Below are 18,557 nucleotides of genomic sequence, written 5' to 3' on the forward strand. Positions count from 1 at the left end.
CCGCGGGTGAAATGTTAACTTAAGTACCCAGTTTGTTTTGAAGTCCGTCTGCTCGGATGTTGGTGCTCCCAGGCGCTGATGATACCCGCATTGTTTATAAACATCCCGGGCTTGCAAATACACGTCCCTCGGTGTGGAAACAGCACTGGATGTTTTACTTAAGCTTCCTCCGAGAGCCCTCCAGTTTTTTGACTTTGCTATTAAATGCTGGAGAAGTAGATAATGAGTTAGTCCGAACTCATCTGATCAGTGGGAATGTGTGCTAGCAGGACGAGGAGGCTATCTTTAAATGTGAGCACCTGTTTAAAAAAGTAATACTTGAAGCCAATATAACATGGTTTGTTTGTTAATATCATACAACAGTGATGCATTTTCAAAACTATGGCATGCAGGTGAACTGTATTTCATCCTTTAATGTTAATGTTTATCTCCAAGGCTGCTGCAAGCCATATCAGTAATACAATGGGTAGTTTATTAAAAAAACAACAACAAACAAACATAGCTAGCTTATGCTGATTTACATCAATAAGAAAGTACGTAACCATTTCCATATGTGTTGAGCTATTCTAAAAAACTATACTCTGCATTGCATCTTCATGTAAAGAACCATGAGGCGTGAAGAACCAAACAGAAGAGTGACTGGTAAAAAATGATTTATTCTTACCCAGTCAGCTTGATAAGGCTAAAATGTGCATTATTTTACTAATAGATGAGTGCATCACTGCTAACTAAATTTTGTCCTGCAGCCCTGAGGTGGAGATTGTGAAAACCCCTCTTTTAAAGGCTTTATTGCAGTCCTGATGCTTGTTCCAGAAAGGAGGTTCGACTAACTAAGTCTAAAAAGAAACTCCAGGTTAATTTACTCTGAGTTTTATATAGACAAATCTCCTTCATCGCAGAAGGAGGAAGGGGATAGTGAGGGGACACTGTCTACTGGGATCGACACATTTATGGAATTATGATTTCAGGTATGTGTGAGGACTTTTCTCACGGCTCGACATACTGTTGCCTTTCTAAAAGGTTCTGTGTTGTCAGCATTATAAAGAAAGGTCCCATTTACAAAATACATTTAAAAATATTGCAGTGCAAAGTACAAATCTTGTGACGTCATCTCATGTCCACGGTGTGTCACGTTGTATGTGAGCGGCTGGAGAATCCTAGTGCAAAACGGTACTGTTTGATGAGCTATTGAACAGAAAATAAAAGCACATCTATTCAAGTTTTGACATTTTTTTTGTTAGATAAATGATTGCATATTCATTCAGCTCTGAAATCTCTGGTATCACGCTGCTATTGACGACCCATGTCTGGCAGCTGCTATAGATGGGAGGAGACAGGTAGAAACTCAGGGTTTCTTTATGGTTAACCTGCCAGCAAGGAAGTTCACTTCATGGAGTCTGTTACCATGGTAACATGCTCAGAGAAAGACATGCTTTCTGGAATGGAAAACCCAGAGTTTCCCTCAGCTCAAGTTCAATATACTCAGTTTCAGCATAACCCGGTTTATGGAACAGGCCGCTGTGTGTCACGGTGTGTTAATGTTGTCGCAGGGTGATAATTGTATACTAAATGTATAATAAGCAGTTAAACTCATAACAAGCGTTATTTGCTAAAATATTCTGTTGTATATACTTAAATTGGAAATGAGACCATTTCTTATTGTGAAGACAGGGTTATATAGTGACATGCAAACATATTAATATTTAGAATATTACTAAATTTTCAAGTATTATAAAAAAATATTTGGTATCTGGTTATAGTGGTCCTCTGAACAAGTACACCAGTCTCTGCTTTGCAGCTTTCCAGCTCCTTCAGGGTTTCGGTTGGTTTGGTGGTTGACCCTCAAGGCTGATTTTATATCTTTCTATAATTTTTTTCCTGACCTGTTGAAGTAGAGCCCTACTAATTGATCAGCCGGCCTATTAAATTGTCCGATTATAGCCTTTTTCAAAACAACGCTGATTGATTCAACGCAGATATATTCTTAATTTCTCATAAAAGGGAAATGTCATATGTCGGGGTCGTGCAGAATGATGTTGTTGCACTGTTTGTCAACTAATGAAGCTCTCTCATGCTTTTCATTTACGTTGCATTGCTTAAGTTGTGCTAACCTAGCTGATATTATTCCGTCTGTTTATGTCATTGCTGTGATTATCCCAACCTAGCACAGCTTTATGTAACAGCTTAAAAACCAGTAACTGCAGAAATAACGTTAATTGTACAAAATATTAAAGAGTACAGAACGAGTGTTCATTACTCCATCGGCTGCGTGTTGAAACACATTTAAGGAGGAAGTGATGTGAACAGAGAGGAGGGGAAAAGTTAAACTGTCATGATGTCCTGTCACTTTTAGCTTTACTTTGTCTTGTTGGCGTGTTGACATCTAAAGAAAATGTCTCTGGTTTTCATTTTGGTTCATATAAGTCATGATATCATGGCAAAGAAAATAATGGAGTAGAGAAAATATGATTTGACATTAAAGGGCATCAGAGGGCTGCATAAATAATGTTTTGTCAGTAGAATACACCTACAGTCTAAATCTAAAGATAAATTCATCAGTACGACTGGTAGCTATATTAATGCATTTTCCATAGAAAGAAAAATTCACAGTGCAAATTTAGAATAGAAATACTTTATTAATCCCTTCAGAGAGCCCTCAGGGGAAATTTAAAATAAATAAAATAGAATCTATTTTATTCGTATATTTTTTTTAAAATTAATCAGCCGATTAATCCGTTATCAGAAATTTTCTTTCTGCCAAAAATCAGAATCGGCCTAAAAAAATCCAAATTGGTCGGGCTCTAGATAGGAGAACACCTTGGTCTTCATAGAGTTGCATGATTAGTTGTTTTGCGGACTGGGGCCTTTTAAAACAGGTGTATATACTGCATAGTGATATTAGTTGGCACTTTAATTACACACAAGCTGACCATATTTAACAAATTATGAGGCATGAGTCATTTATAGCACCAGAGCTTATTTAGAGTTTTTATAGCAAAGGGGGCAAGTACTTCTGCATGCACTATTTTTTTTCCCATAAGGCTTTTAAGTGTGTTTCCATCTTTTTAATTTTTTTTTACCAATTTGGACTATTTTGTACATGTCAGTAACATAAAATGATTTTTAAAAAGCATTTAAATGGCATCTAATGACACAAATAAATGTGGAAACCATTGTTGTTGTTTTTGTTGGGATTATTTTTGTCCTGCAGTTTGTTGGATAATAATCAATGCAAAGTAAAAAAAATTTAATGCAAATTGTAACTGTGAATACAACAGTAACATAGCTGTGAAAGCTTTGGTTATTACTACCTTATCCACCTATTTTATTTGTTGTTCTTAACCTAGACAACAATCATCTTCCCAGAGCATTCCACTCTGTAAATGATGCTTTAAGTCAAGTTTTTACTGAGAAATAGAATTCATGACTTTAGTATAAATTCTTACTGTATGTAGGTTAAAATGCATGTAATTTGAAAAGCATTCAATTTAGGTAAAGCACATTTTAGAGGATTTTTGCTGTCATGTAGGATTACAGAGATGTTAGATAACAAGTCTCCAGGATAAATGGAAAAAGATAAAGCGTCTTCCAATAAACAGTCATGAGTTTTTGTAACAGACAAACAAGATTTAGCTTAAATTGGAAGTACTGTTAGCCTCACAGATTCCATTATAGCTAGTTTTACTAAGGATGTGTGCAGCTTCATTTTTCTCATTCATGCTTTTGTTTAACAGCTTGTGTCTCTCACAGGTCCACCGCTCAGTCTGACCTACTGCCATGGCGACCCTTAAAATGGACATGACATATATTCCTCCCTTCAGACTTACTGGAGATATGTCTCCTCTGTCTGTTCCCTCTGACTTGCAGTGTGACGTTGAACACAGTTAGGGTCGCTTTCTGGGTCAAGAGGATGAACTTTCCAATTGGAAGCATGTCTGATCCTCCAAGCAGCAATTTTTCCTGTGAAATTACGACCTCTTTCTGTAGGACTGAATGCATAGTGGAAGGAAGGCTTCTGGAGAATCTGTGTATTCTCTGTTTGTTACTGAGAAAGGAAATATTAAACTGCCTCATTGGGGGCATGTTTTATATTGTAAGATGCTGTTTTTTACCATATAAACAAAGCCCACATTATGGTCACAAATCACAGTAATTAGTGAACAAAAGCCATCATTCAGAAAAACAGATTTTACTTGCTTCTCTTTAAATTGTGACGTCATGGCTTTGTGGTCTTCCTGTGGAGTCTATTGTTGCTTATTACAGAAAGTACATTGTGGAAATGCGGTTTGAAAGAGGCACTTAAGAAATCTCTCTGCTATTTATTTATCTCTTCTACCAATGCAGCTACTATTACAGTGATGTGTCTTGATTGTGGATTGCATCTCTGGCTTTCACATGTCAGACCCAAGGTGTGTGTGCAGATTCAGAACAGTAAGTTAAAAATCAAAGAAGTAGAACTTAATTTCAGATGTTTGAGGTTGATTTTAGAAATTAGAGCAATTACAGAAGTGAAAACATTCTTTATTTTTCAGTTATATCTATTATATTTTAGATTTTTTTAGTTTAAACATTTAAAAATTGAAAAATGATTAACTTTTATCACTTTGAGGATAAAAAAAAATACACAAAGACCGGTGTATTTCCAAATTCAAAGCGTTAGAGAAGAAAAGTGTTCTAGTATCTGGACTGTAAAGTGAGCCGTCAATCCAGAAACATCTCAACATTTAAGCAAGCAACAGATTTAATCTGAAGCTGCATTTTCACATATTTTTCTAACAAACCCTTAGAACACACGTGCATCAGATACACTTCCATAATCTGTGTTTTTGTGAATAAAACTGTCAGGCGGAGGCGGTTTGAGCAGCGTTATACGTCTGCAATGAACAGAGGAGCAGTCTTTAACAGGAAACAAACAAAACTACTCAGTAAGGTTGGCACCATTATGAAATCTTAGTAGATCATTACTTGTCAAACAAATAATTGCACTTATCGCATTGAAAATAATTCACCAAACTCATAAAGGTTTCACATGTGATGATGTCATTAAAATGTCATTAACTCCTATTGTTATTACAAAATGAATTATTAATTGTGGCAGGCCTGCTTGTTGTCTGCATCCAAGGGAAGAATGGAGAGTTGGAATCACTGGATAATGTCTTTGTGTTGAGGAGTGTTGAATATGTTTATTTTCTGCACACGTGTGATCAGCATGGCCTCTACATTCAAACTTAGAGTAGATATTTCCATCTGTTTGCAGTACACAAGTCTTGAATCATTAAATGAAATTTCATGCAAATAATTGCAGTTTAAATTTTAATTGTTGTCCTAATAATAATAAATAGACCTGAATTTGTACACATTTTCTGGAGAGTTAAACCACCTGCTTCAATAAATGAGCTCTGACCCATGAACTCACATGACCGGTCAGGGTGTCCTCGGGCGTTTGGCACAACCAGGCTGGCAGGACATTATGTTGATGCTCGTACTGAGTTCTGGAAAGTTTAAAGTCCGAGACAACACTTTGCATTCTTTATTTTGACTCAAGCTGTTCTATTTCTGTCTTTGCCATGTGTGCCTTATCGTCCCGGCGTCGGCTGCAGTTGTTAATAGTCTACATGAACGCCTGCAGCTGCGGTTTCCCGACAACACTGCAGTATAATAAGATGATGTTTCACAAGCACAGGTTTCAACCTCGTAATGAGACGACTATATCACCAATTAAGATTTAATCCTGCAAGTTAATCTGGCAACAGTTTGAGGAAGCCATTAATGGACTTACCTGGCCAATCTGATTAAAGCTTGCTGGGATACAAGAGCTGGATGATCATATCTCTTCTGACTGTGTTAGATCAAATTAAAGTCCATCCTGAAACAGTCATACAATTTCTTTGTTTGTCCAAAGTTGGTTTGAAATCTGAATTTAAATTGATGGTATTCACAAGTTAAATTAGATTAAAAATACATTTCAGATAGAAGTGCCAAAGAAAAAGCAGCATAAATTAACTTTATCAGTCACCTAATTAAATCTGGGAGTTCTGTATTAAAAGTAAACTCATATCACAGGATGCAGAACCACATAACTGTTTCCCATTTTCATGGGCTGTATATAGATATTAAATCATTTAATGCCCATTTCATGTCACAGACTTTCTTTGTTGTTTGAAATTTATTATATAGTATAACAACTCATCCTTGATGGATTAGCTATAAATTGTTGGACTTATCTGTTTCACAAAAGTTGAAAAAAAAACAAAAAAAACTGAACTTAGTACCTTTTGGGGGGTAAATATACGATCAAATATGGTTATTTAAGCTCCAAAGCTAACTTTTAACACAGAAAAAAGCAGCTTCTAGATATGATGCTAACATGCACAGAATTAAAACATCCTAAAAACAGTGAAAGCTGGTGAAATATTCATTCATGAGAATTAATGATTCTATGTTTAGGTAGAAAATATGTTGTTTGTATTGATTAATTACGGCTAATTCTCGGGGTTTCATAATTCTGTGTGGAAAATTTCCAACAAATCCAGTGAAAAAATGAGCAGCTGGTAACGCTCAGACTGATGAAGAAGTTATTTAATTTTACTTAAGGGGGGGTAAACTTCAGAAAGTGATAACTAAAAAAGTATTTGAAGAGACTGAAGTTCCAGATGAATTTTTTAAGAGAAAATCCATGACATGATCTGGGAGAGTGAGCGAGTTGGCTTGAAATGACCCAGCAGCTTTCAGAGTGCATGTCCCTGATCCAGAGGCTTTAATGGTGTCAAAGTCATCTGTGGTGGCGGTTTAAAAGCGTGTGATCTTCACCCAGGACACAGCTGAAGCATGTTACTCAGTGGAAATGGGGCATCAAATTTAGACTTGTTCAGTGCTGCCTGTTGAAGTTGCATGTGATCACTTTTTAAACCTGAACCTACAAATGATTAAATTTCTCCTCTTATCCTCTCGTTCCTTTTCCTGCAGTGAAAGAAGGCATGAAGACATCATCTTAGTCATCAGTCATGGCCGATAAAAGGAAACTTCAAGGTGAGGCTTCTGACTGAGCATGCATGCTTGTGTGTGTGTGTGTATGTTTCTGTTTTCCATGAAACATCTGAGTTGATGCAATAGGCAGAAGTTTTGTTTTGTGTCTGGTTCAATTATGATACTGAAAGAGTCACAATCACACAAACATTTCAGAAACTCTGATCTAGTTTACTGTAACTCCATAAAACATTAAGCATCTGTTTTGGATTTAATTCAAATCACACTTTACTGCTGCTTTGTTAGTATGTGTGTTTGGGGGGATTTAAGTTTGATGTCTTTCTGTAATTTCACCTTGTTTAAAAGAGAAGCAGGACTTGTAAACAAAAGTCACATGCACTCACAAGCAACTTGTTTATTGAGTTGTGTAAGCTGTAATCCCGCCAGGTTAGAGGTTTTTGGCTTCAGATGGAGTCACAATGTGTTCACCAGTCTTTACCTTCTCTGACACAAATATGATCACATGAAAAAAATTACGAAAGAGGTGATTTTTCTCACATTTGGCTTTCTGTGATTTGGTGAATTAGGTCATTTTTTAGCATTTGTTCTGTACAGTCATCATGTTTTCATCTTGTAAAATCAGCGATTTTTAGTTTTAATCAATGCATGCTGTAAAAAAACCATTTATGTTGAATGTCTGAACACATTTCTTCTGATTTCTTGTGCACCAGCTAGACTTGTGTGTTTTAGAGGAGGGGATAAAGTGGCCCATTCAAATATTAATACTGTATTGGTTTAATTGATCTCACTCTTGGTTTATAACTAAACCAAATCAGCTTACAGATTAACAACCTTAAATCATGTCAAATTAACTGCATAATAGAATGAGCTCATCACAAAGACATACATTTGTGAACCTGCATATACAATAAGATGCCAAATAGACACTACACTATGCTACAAGAACACATTTAAAAGTTAGTTTGGCTTGTTATTAGATTTTAATACAGCATGAAAACCTAAAGAGAAAAAAATGGCAATTTAATAAAATGATGCAGTGATATAAAAATACATACATAACTATTCAAAATTAAATGTACTGTAAATAAGATTGATGGTTTTTATTAATTTAAATAAATATAGAAAAGTTTAAATGATCTATTTATTTATCTATTTAGGAGTTGCCAGTCAGTGACCTGACAGACCATTTCTGTAGCATCTGGAGACAATTTTCTTTTTTCCCCTTTGGCGTTCCCACCGACGTTTTCTTTCGTGCTGGATAGCGTTAGCTAACACTCCACACCCTCGGCTCTGCATCATTATCTTTCTATTTACAAAGCCACACTTAGAAATTTGACTGTGATTGCTTAGATTTTTCTTTTTAGGGCAGTTTTTGACCACTTTCGTCTTCATTTTTTTGGTTTATATTCTTCTCCATAACGTTGGCTACAGGCCAGTGGCTCGCTGAATGTCTTCTTTTGCTTATTAGAGCTTGTTAAACAACAGACTGATGCATTACTGCCACCAAGTGCTGGGAAGCTGTATTGTAACTGAGCATCTCATGGACAACAGTAATAGCACTTGTGTCTTAAATTAATAACCTATATGATTCTCTGGTTTTTGCAGCCCACAGGTGAAAAGCTGAATTTTGTGGACCTCTAGGTAGCGATCGAGGCCCAAGCATGTGTTAAGAATCAGTTTTAGAGGACTGTTAGTACACTGAATTTAAAAAAAAGTTAAAATGCATTTAATCTTATAAGAGCATGGGTGCTATTTGCTATTGTGTCTTAAATGTGCATGTAGAAATCATGTCAAGATGCAGTGAAAGATAATTATCAAGTATTTTTATCTATTTTAAAATGTTCGACTGCAAGCTTGTGGTTGTGGTGCTGTCTGCAAGTTGTCTGACTGAGAATGGTGTCCATATTTCCCAAGTATGTTAAGGTTTCCATTTGTTTTCCACTGTTTTTGTTTGGTAGAAATGATATTGTGGGCAGAGTGACTTTGGCATTCATGCACCCTGGCAGATATGAGGCTGACACACAGATACCAGTGTTGAGCATGTCAGGCCTCAGTCAGACGTACTTTGTTTCTCATGGGAACATTCAGGATGTGTCTCCTGACTGCTTCACTGCTCTCGCTCTCTTATGCTTTCCTTTAAAAAATGTTTCGACTCTACAGCTGCACCGATGAAGCTGATGTTGACTGATGTCTGGAGCGGCTCAGATGACAATGCACCCAAACCGCCGACAGTCACCACACCAAGCCTTGTAACCCAACCCAGACCTCTGTGTGAAGACAGAAAAGCTTGAGGCTAAGCTGTGTCCCACCGATATTTAGTTTGATGTAATTTTCAAGTGGCATTTGTCACCACTGGCTGAAAACACCCTTTCTGGCAGGAATTAGTGTTACTCATCCCTTCATGTGCGCTTTTCTGGCTTCTGCTACCGAACAACAGTCATATTAAAAACAAAACACACGTATATGTCTTCATAAAGATGAGCTCAAACACCAACACTGCTCTGGCTCTGTCAAATTGTAATGTATTATTACAGAGGAGATCATCTAAAAATAACACTCCTGCTGAAGTATCCCAGCATCAAGGCTGTTAAAGACCAGACTTGAACTGGAGTTTGTTCGCACAACTTGGCTAAAACTTTTCTCTCTCTCTTCTCCACCCAAGTGATTGAGGAAAAAAATAGATTCATCTGAAATGATGTTAAAATATCAAGAGGTTTGGTAACAAGCAGCTGTAAATAAAGAGAAAAGATTCTTCATTGTCCAGAAAAAGAAACATTGAGTAGACTCTTGTCCAGTTATCCTCAATTTATCCTGTGTTCTCTAAAGCTCTCAGTCCTATAGCTTAGGATCCTATAGTTTCCATTTAATTCTCTTCCATTTTCCATCGATCCTTCATGTTTTCTTTTTTCTGCTGTGCAGGACTTTTTCATAACACAGTCGAGTCTCCCTGGAAGTTTATGTGCCAGCGTCACATCAGTTTTTAGGCAGAAATAGCTGTTGCTGTTAATGAATTAAAATCACAGCTCAAAGCTGGCATCTAATGAATAAAGCTGGGGAATAAGCTCTTAAAAGGAAAACTACTATTATAAAATAAATGCTATAAAAGCAGTTTGTGGTTTCATGGAAGCTGCCTAACAGAAAATGAACGTTGAGTTGGAAACAAGATGACTAAAATTTAAAGAAAAGAAAACATTGGTGTGTGAAAGCATCCATGTGATCCTGATCCAGGTCAGAAATTCTATAATTAAACTAAAAGTAGCTTCTTCCTGGTACCCCGTTATGTAGTGAGAAAAAAATCTGTGTCATATGATAAAGGTCGGCTTAAATCTGGGGCATGTTGGTGATGACGAAGCCTAAATCTTGATGCGTTTGTCCCCTCCTGTCACTTCTTAATTTGTTTTGACTCCTCTACCATCCATCATATAGTATTTATGTAGCTGCAGTTTTAAGATTCTGGGAATTACTGCCTCTTATGTTATTCTTGTGTGTTTGAAGGGGATGTGTGTCACCTCTCGCTCACAAGCATAATGTGCCTTTTACGATATACATATTTCATGACATGTCAGCTACGATTTATATGTGCTCTGCTTTCATGGCGTGTTTGTTGTTTTTCTCCCTGTCTGATGTAAAAGCAGGATCTCCAGTGGCCTGTTTTGAAAGCAGGTTACTGTGTTGAGCAAAATCTATCAAACCAGCAGCACTGAATGGAGATGTAGCAGAAAAAATGAAAGTGCTTCTTTTTCCTATTCTTTCAAAAGCAAAACAAGTTTTAAATTTCTTTGCTAAGTATTATATTTCCCATAGACTCGCATTAGTCTTATTTCATTATTGCATGTTTAAATTAATTTTCTACTCTTTTGTTTCTCTCCCTTTTTCAGGTGAAATAGATCGATGTCTGAAAAAAGTAGCGGAAGGAGTGGAGCAGTTTGAAGACATCTGGCAAAAGGTAATAAACTGTTGTTATTAAGGATGCTTAATATTTATTATTTATTGAAGAGTCCAAGACAAATGAACATAACATATGCTGATCAGCCGCAACATTAAGGGGGCATTCAAACCAGCCCTCCTGATTCAAATCCTAGTTCGTTTGCTTGGAAAGACCAGAACTTTTGGGGAAGCGTGAATGTGCAAACAAACTGATGCACATCAAAGAAGCAAACTCTGGTCTTCTCGCAAACATAGGTCTCAGTTTGCTTCATGTGAACCAAATACAGGAATCAAACTACAGCACACAGGGAATTGTGGGTAAACGCAACCAAAAAATATGCACATGTAAGGCAATAGGTTGCTTTGGCCAGGAGAAAGTGCTCGCTGTCAGATGTAGAAGAACTCTGTAAAAATTCTGATATGTTAAACCCAAGACCGCTAGGATCTGATGCAGCTCCATGTTTTGCTTGTTTGTGGTGGAAACAGAAGTTGTCCTACATTAACCAACAGATGAGCCAGTCTTCTTCTTTATTGTGTTCTTCTTGTCTCCTCCTTCAGTAATTCTTGAGGCAGCACCTCTGGCAAGGACGGGAATATGGTATTCAAAAGATCTGGTTCGTTTGACTAAGTGCAGTGTGAAAGCAAACTTGGGCTGGAAGAATGTTACATGTTAGTAGGTGTGAATGAAAACAAGTGACAGTACAGTGAACTAGAAAATTTCTGAAGAAATTGTGATGGGTGCTAATGCAGCTGCTGCTGCCTGTGCCCCAGTGTGGCAGCCATTTTACCAAGACTGAGTACCTGTGGTTGACACCAAAGATCCTAATGTGTGTGGGAGGGGCTGCAGACAGACACTGATATGTAGACACACCTACACAACAATGTATGGTGTGTGTTTGTGTGTAATTTTTATCTTTCTATGACCTTCTGTGTAACTTTTTATGACAAGTTTAAAACACCCCTCAACTCCAGAGTTGAGGAGAGAAGCATAGAAAAAATTAGTTCTAATGGAGCAAGGAGTGGGTGTACCTGAAGCCCTGAGGAGATTTGAGAGAAAACTTTACGACCTGCCACAATGATGATTGCGCTGGATGAAAGCGATCAAAAATCCCCCTGTTTTGATATGTAATTTCTATGTACAGAGACATGTTTGGACGTGAAACACACTTGTTTGGGGAATTTTCAGAATAATTTTTGGGACAGATTTAGAGTGGGTGATGTCTTACGGCGTTTTGTTCGGGGCCGTTTTAGTCAATGGTTTGGTTTACACCGGGTGCGCCACAGCACGGATCAGAAGCGTCCCAGAAGTGTGTTGTTGCGGCGCTCTGCTAAATTTACGTGCTGAGTCTGTTTGTGACGCTTCACGCACCCAGAATGCGTCACTTCTGCAGTTCAGAAAGGGGCAGACAGGAAATCAGACACGGGAGCGGTGTAAAAGCGTTCGGTATTTTTCAAAATAAAACCCCCCATGCAGATTTGCGCTGCTGAACCATGAAAACATTACGTGTTTAACCGGTCAGGGGGTCTCAGTGGTGTTTTTGTTGTCATCATAGATGACGATATGTTTGTGCTGGAAGTGGAGGATCACAAGATTCTCCACCCCTCCTGTGATTTTGTGATCTCGCGGATCCTGCTAGGTGGACTGCACTTGCGGGTGCTCCACACCTGACACGCTCCTGGTATAAAATGCCATTCCACACAGGTCAGAACAAAACCGGGGCACAGCCATAACGTGATGCACCCCGGTGTCATTCCGCCATTACGCTAGAGTGAAGAGGATTTTGGGCAGTTTTCAGACTTTTCCTAAAACATAACCAGTGATTGTGTCAAAATCATAAAAGATATGAAAATGTTCTTTAGTCAGTAAATGTTTTATCTTTCGTGACATGTTTAAACTTTGAATGGTGTTTCTAGGTGAATGTATAGCTGAGTTGTGGGTTCCAAAGTGACCTGGGCCTTTGGCTCATTTCAGCCAAATCCCATTCATTTCAGTGGGACCAAAAATCGCAGTTTTTTGCAAATTGTGTAAACATTGTTAAACTTATATAAGGAAAAATTCAAAACACACCATTCCCGATAGACACACATTTTGATATAACTTTTGTGGGGGTTAAGTTGAAACTGCGTACAGAGTTAGATGCCAAAGTTTTGAGACGGATGTGGGAAAAGTTTAATAAGATCGCAGAATAAAGGCAGATAGCAATATTCCAAAAATTTTAATATTGTACTAAACTTAATTTATTTCAGTAATTCAACTTAAAAAGGTAAACTAATATATTATATAGACTCATTATATGCAAAGTGAGATTTTACAAGCATTTATTTGTTATGACTTTGATGATTATGGCGCACAGCTTATAAAAATAACCCCCAAATCAACGAAAAGGTTCAATGTTGTAGCCTCTAAGTGCCAATCAAGGCCAAACAAAAATGTGGGGAAGCTTCACAATGAGTGGCCTGAGGCTGGAGTTAGTGCTTCCAGAACCACCACACACAGACGGATCCTGGACCTGGACTTCAAATATCATGTTCCATTTGTCAAGCTGTTCCCGAATGAAACACATCAGAAGCGTCTTATCTGGGCTAAAATATTAACTGGTCTGTTGAGCGGTGGTCCAAAGTGCTCCTTTCTGATGAGGCAAATTTTACATCTTGTTTGGAAATCAAAGCCCCAGAGTCTGGAGGAAGGATGGAGAGGCAACAGCCCAAGACAGTTAAAGTGCAGCGTGAAGTTTCCACAGTTTGTGGTGATTTGGCAGCCATGTTATCTGCTGGTGTTGGTCCAGTATGCTTTATTAAGTCCAGAGTCAATGCAGCGTCTACCAGGAGATTTTAGAGCACTTCATGCTTCCTTCAGCAGCTTTTAGGAGATGCAGAAATGATTTTTTTCAGCAGGACTTGGCACCTGCCCACACTGCCAGAAGAGCCAAAACCTGGTTCACTGACAAGGGAATACTGTGCTGGATTGGCCAGCAAGCTCTCCTGACCTGAACCCTGTAGAAAGTCTATGGGACTTTGCCAAGAGAAAGATGAGACACATGAGACCGAGCAATACAGAAAGGGTTGAAGGCTGGTATTGAAGCATCCTGGTCTTTCGTTACACCCCAGCAGGGCTACAGGCTGATAACATCCATGCCACGCCGCATTGAGGCACAAATTCATGCAAAAGGGCTTAAACCAAGTACTGAGTTCATATGCATGGCTATACTTTTCAGATGTTCAACATTTCTGTTTTCAAAATCTTTTTTTATTGATTTCATGAGGTTTTCTAAGGTTTTTATTTTTGGGTTTTCGTAAGCTGTAATTCATAATCATCAAAACTATAATAAATAAATGCTTCAAATATGTCACTTTGCATGTAATGAGTCTATGTAATATAATAGTTTTCCCTTTTAAGTTGAATTACTGAAATAAATTAAGTTTTGCAGAATATTCTCTTTTTCTTTTAGTTTCACCTGCATGTGTGCCTTAATGCTTTCAGTGCTAACTCGGCTCATGATGTTGGAGCGCAGTGCTCTGATGGGAAGCCTGCTGCTGGTATTCCCAGCACAGCATGCCAAACACATTCTCCTACAGTAGCAGCTTTCCCAGCAGGACAGCACTGGGACCTATAAAAACGGCTCAGAGAAGGCTCGGACACAACAAAGAGTAATCCCTATCTTCAAAGACCCCATCCCACAATATTTAGAGGAATGACACCCTCAGATGTTCTTTGCATGGTCAGAGCTCTTTTAGGGACCTAAGATGGGCCTGCTTTTGTGCTGCACTAGTTTCTCTAGGATTCTATAATTTCATTAGTTAAATAAATTATACTATTAACACAACAGGATGCACAATACTCATGACGCTTATAATAAATTCAGTGGATGCAGCAGAGCCAAAGTCTCTGAGAACAGATCAGTTCTGCAAATAAAGAGGTTGAGACTCATAGGTGCTTTAGTTAAAGATCCCAGCTGCACTTATTTCTCCATTATATCCCGTATTTATGGTGCTTTTTGAGGCAAAATCTGCACCTTTGTCAGAAGCTTGCCTCACCACATAAATGCATTCATTATATTTGAATCACTTTTCTTTCTTTCTTAGTTTAATTTCCACTTCTCTTTTCCTCCTCACTTAATCATGTTACAGAAACATAATTTCTTGTGAAATCAATTTGACAAATCAAACTCAAATATCTTCATTCTTCTTTTAAAAGCATGAGCAAATTCTTTTAAACCTTATACCAAATGACAGCAAATAAGACAGCAGTCTTATTATTTTTTTTTTTTAATGTTAATTTAATTTAGAAATGAGGGGGGTGCACTGTGGCTTTTCTGGTCCAGAACTTGTTTGACCCTTCATTTCTTTTTTTTTCCTTTCAGCTTCACAACGCAGCCAATGCGAACCAGAAGGAGAAATATGAAGCAGACCTCAAGAAAGAGATTAAAAAGCTACAGGTAAGAAAAGTGAGACTATTGAAGCTTGGAAATATGATATAATTAAGAGGCACTTTCCTGTGAAGAAATGGAGCAGCAGTTAAAATTTTAAGATTGCTGTTTTAACCCAGATCTCAGCCCATATCTCTGCTGCTCCACACGGTTTGGCTGAAAAGCTGATCCAGTTTCAGCCGTCCAGCTGAGTCCTCAAATGTTGGGTTGTCTCAGGGAAAAAAACAAAGTGCTTGTGAGTCCTTGTGGGAGCATTTGGAGTCTTTTATTGAGTCGGTATACCCATTAACTTCCTTTCAGTGCACTGACCTTGTAGCATTACTATATGAGGGAACTCTGGGGAAACAAACTAAAACCACAAATCTGAACCATTTTGATCACACTCACATTTTATAGCTTCTCACGTCCTGTGATTTGTACGTTTTCACGTGGAAACAACTTCACCCAGAAACTAGCTCTGGTTTCGTCATCACAGAGCCAAAAGGTACAGAATGGATCTGTGTACAAACAATGGTGGGTCAGTGATAAGATAAGCATGCAAACACTCAGCAATAATAAATAAAAAGTCCAGACTCAACCTTTGAGCTACATTTTGCAACCATGTTTGGAAACGGTGCAAAGAAGCCTCCCTCTTTGTTTGTTGTTGTGCATCGTGACATCATGTGAATCATGGGGGGAGAGAGGAGCTGTCTGTGAGTGAAATTAAACAAGGACGTGGTCATCAGAACATCGAGAGATGAAAACTCTTCTTCATTGGCTGTTTATCTATGTACACTCAGTGAGTTTTCAATTCAATTCAGCTTTATTCCTACAGCACCAAGTCACAACAAAGTCATCTCAAAGCACTTTACAGACGTAATCAGTTCAAGCCAATTTATTATAATTCAATTAAAACAAATCCACATTAGTCCAATTTATAATATCTGTCCTTATACAAGCCTATTCATAAAAAATAATTCCCTAACTTAGAAAACAAATGGATTGCACAGGATCTATTTGCATCAAATCAATAGTTTTCTACTGTCAGTCTGGCTTTCAATCAGTAACCACCAGGCTGTTTATGACAAGGATAAAATCAAAACAGAGATGCCTCATGCAGTTTGTTTGTCTAAGATATTGCAAAGAAACAGCATGATGTATTTTACACACCTCTCAAAGCCTTTCTTAATCTACAATCTTTACAGGTGAACTTAATTTGAGCTTCTCCAAACTTCTGAATGCACATGTACAACTGTCCAACGTGTGATTACTTATTGTAGAACATGTTGTTCTCTAACATGATAAACTACTAAAAATAAACATAAGAGGTGTCTGAACCATGAATTAATCACTAAATGTTCCAGTTAAAAAACACTGTTAGCTTATTTTGTTTGAGATGAAGAAATTACTCTTATATGATTCTACTTATTGTCCAACATTCATGGTGTAATATCTCTGCAGCATCAACTGTTTGACATTTTCTATAAGTTAGCCCTGAAAGTGGAATATCCCCAACTTTTTGTAATGTTTCAGCATCATGAGGAAAACTAGATAATTATAGAGAGATGATTTTTTCATAAATAATTAAATACTGAAATTAATCAATATTCCAATAAGTAAATCAACTGTAAAATAAATTCAAAATAAATTAATTGAAATCTACAATTTCAATATTTATTTATTTCCACTTTTTTTATTCATAATACTTTATTTCTTTATTTATGTATTAACACTTATTTCTAAATAGAAATACCATAATAATGTATGTTTTAACAAATAAATAATAAATGAAAGCATTAATAAATAGAAGTAATACATAAATAAATGAATATATTAGATACATTAAGTGATGTAAATAAAAGAAGTGTAATTAAATAAGTTATCCAATGAAAAATGTATTTTATTAATTTATTTTGTGTGTATGTTATGGCACATTTATTTATTCTATTATTTATTCACTTCAGTATCTATTCATTTAATTATGAATTAAACAGCTCTCCTTTGACAATATTTGAGACTAAAACAAGACCAAACACTAAGCGCAGAAACAGCATGAAGCGTTAACCACGTAGGAAGTGAAACGCTGCCAGCGTGTGTGTGCAGCCTGCTGGAAACCAGGACCTGACCCTCAGAATACACTGAAATGACCATATAAATCATTGCAGCCGAACACGTTGTGAAGCAGAGCTGTTAAAGGGATTAATCAAATGAATTCCTTTCTAAAACACCAAAGTAGGTGCTTCTCAAAGTCAAGAAAGGATCAGTAGTGGCTACTTTTCCAGTAATCCACGTCATGAAATCTCATAGGACAGCTCTGGATCCTTTATGTCTTTGGTACAGTTTCTGGATGCTGACATGATCGCTCAATAAAAATTAGATTTTTCTAAATGCGAAGTATGAATTTACTTAAATGTTGATTATTTCATTTAGACATGACAGAAGTCAGATTACAGACCTCAAGTCTGACCGAGTCCGTAATCAGTTAACGGCTGTTCAGAAACTGCTGAAGTTGACTCGAGCTCTGAAAATGACATGAGATAGCTTTCTGATGCCTACAGGTTGGAGGTGTGTCGCTTGTAGAGTGTTAAATATCATCTAGCTCAGCTAAAAGTGTTTAATGTGTGTGCTGCCATCTCAGCGTTGTCATGAGAACCAAACTCCAAGCAAAGCCTGCATGCTGCATGTAGACATAATGTTCACCATCCATGACCGTTGAAGACGAGTCCCTGCTTGCTTTATAAGAGTTCACTCATGTGTTTGTTTCTAACCCTCCCTCCCCCTTCTTCTTCCTCTGGTCCTTCAGCGTCTTCGAGACCAGATCAAGACGTGGGTGGCATCCAACGAGATCAAAGACAAAAGGCAGCTAGTAGAGAACCGCAAACTCATAGAGACGGTGAGTAGGAGCTGATGCTAACGCTCCCTCTCTGACCTGTGTGATTCTGGAAAAAAGCAGCAGCTGATTTAACACTTTGCTATTTTAAAACACAATAACAGGAAAACTGTCAGTTTGGCTTCTGCCACAGAGCAGTGGGGTGAAAAGGACAGTTCGTCTGTTCAGTTTATTTATTCTACAAAGTTTAGTTCATGTTTTTAACCTGTTTTTTTCTGTTTGAGAGAAGATTTGGGAGGGCAGTCGATCTGTGGTAAATTTCGGTTGAAAATAACACAATATAAGTAAAATTTGGAGATTGTGAAAAGTAGTGGAATCAGTCAGACAGAGTAGTTATCCCACCTATA

General features: G+C 37.5%; 1 protein-coding gene across 5 annotated transcripts in view; it reads left to right on the plus strand.

Annotated features, from left to right (window-relative positions):
* The window catches only part of LOC121656608 (CCR4-NOT transcription complex subunit 3-like), a 42,023-nt gene that overhangs the window by 348 nt on the left and 23,118 nt on the right, over nt 1–18,557 (plus strand). For all 5 annotated transcript variants that reach the window (XM_042011685.1, XM_042011688.1, XM_042011687.1 and 2 more), the window contains exons 2-5: nt 6,967–7,029; nt 10,866–10,933; nt 15,276–15,350; nt 18,124–18,213. In XM_042011685.1, coding sequence (XP_041867619.1) covers nt 7,005–7,029; nt 10,866–10,933; nt 15,276–15,350; nt 18,124–18,213 — 258 coding nt within the window. In that variant the 5' untranslated portion in view covers nt 6,967–7,004. The remainder of the gene's footprint in view (nt 1–6,966; nt 7,030–10,865; nt 10,934–15,275; nt 15,351–18,123; nt 18,214–18,557) is intronic.

Source organism: Melanotaenia boesemani, chromosome 17, assembly GCF_017639745.1.
Source record: "Melanotaenia boesemani isolate fMelBoe1 chromosome 17, fMelBoe1.pri, whole genome shotgun sequence".
Lineage (NCBI taxonomy): Eukaryota > Metazoa > Chordata > Actinopteri > Atheriniformes > Melanotaeniidae > Melanotaenia > Melanotaenia boesemani.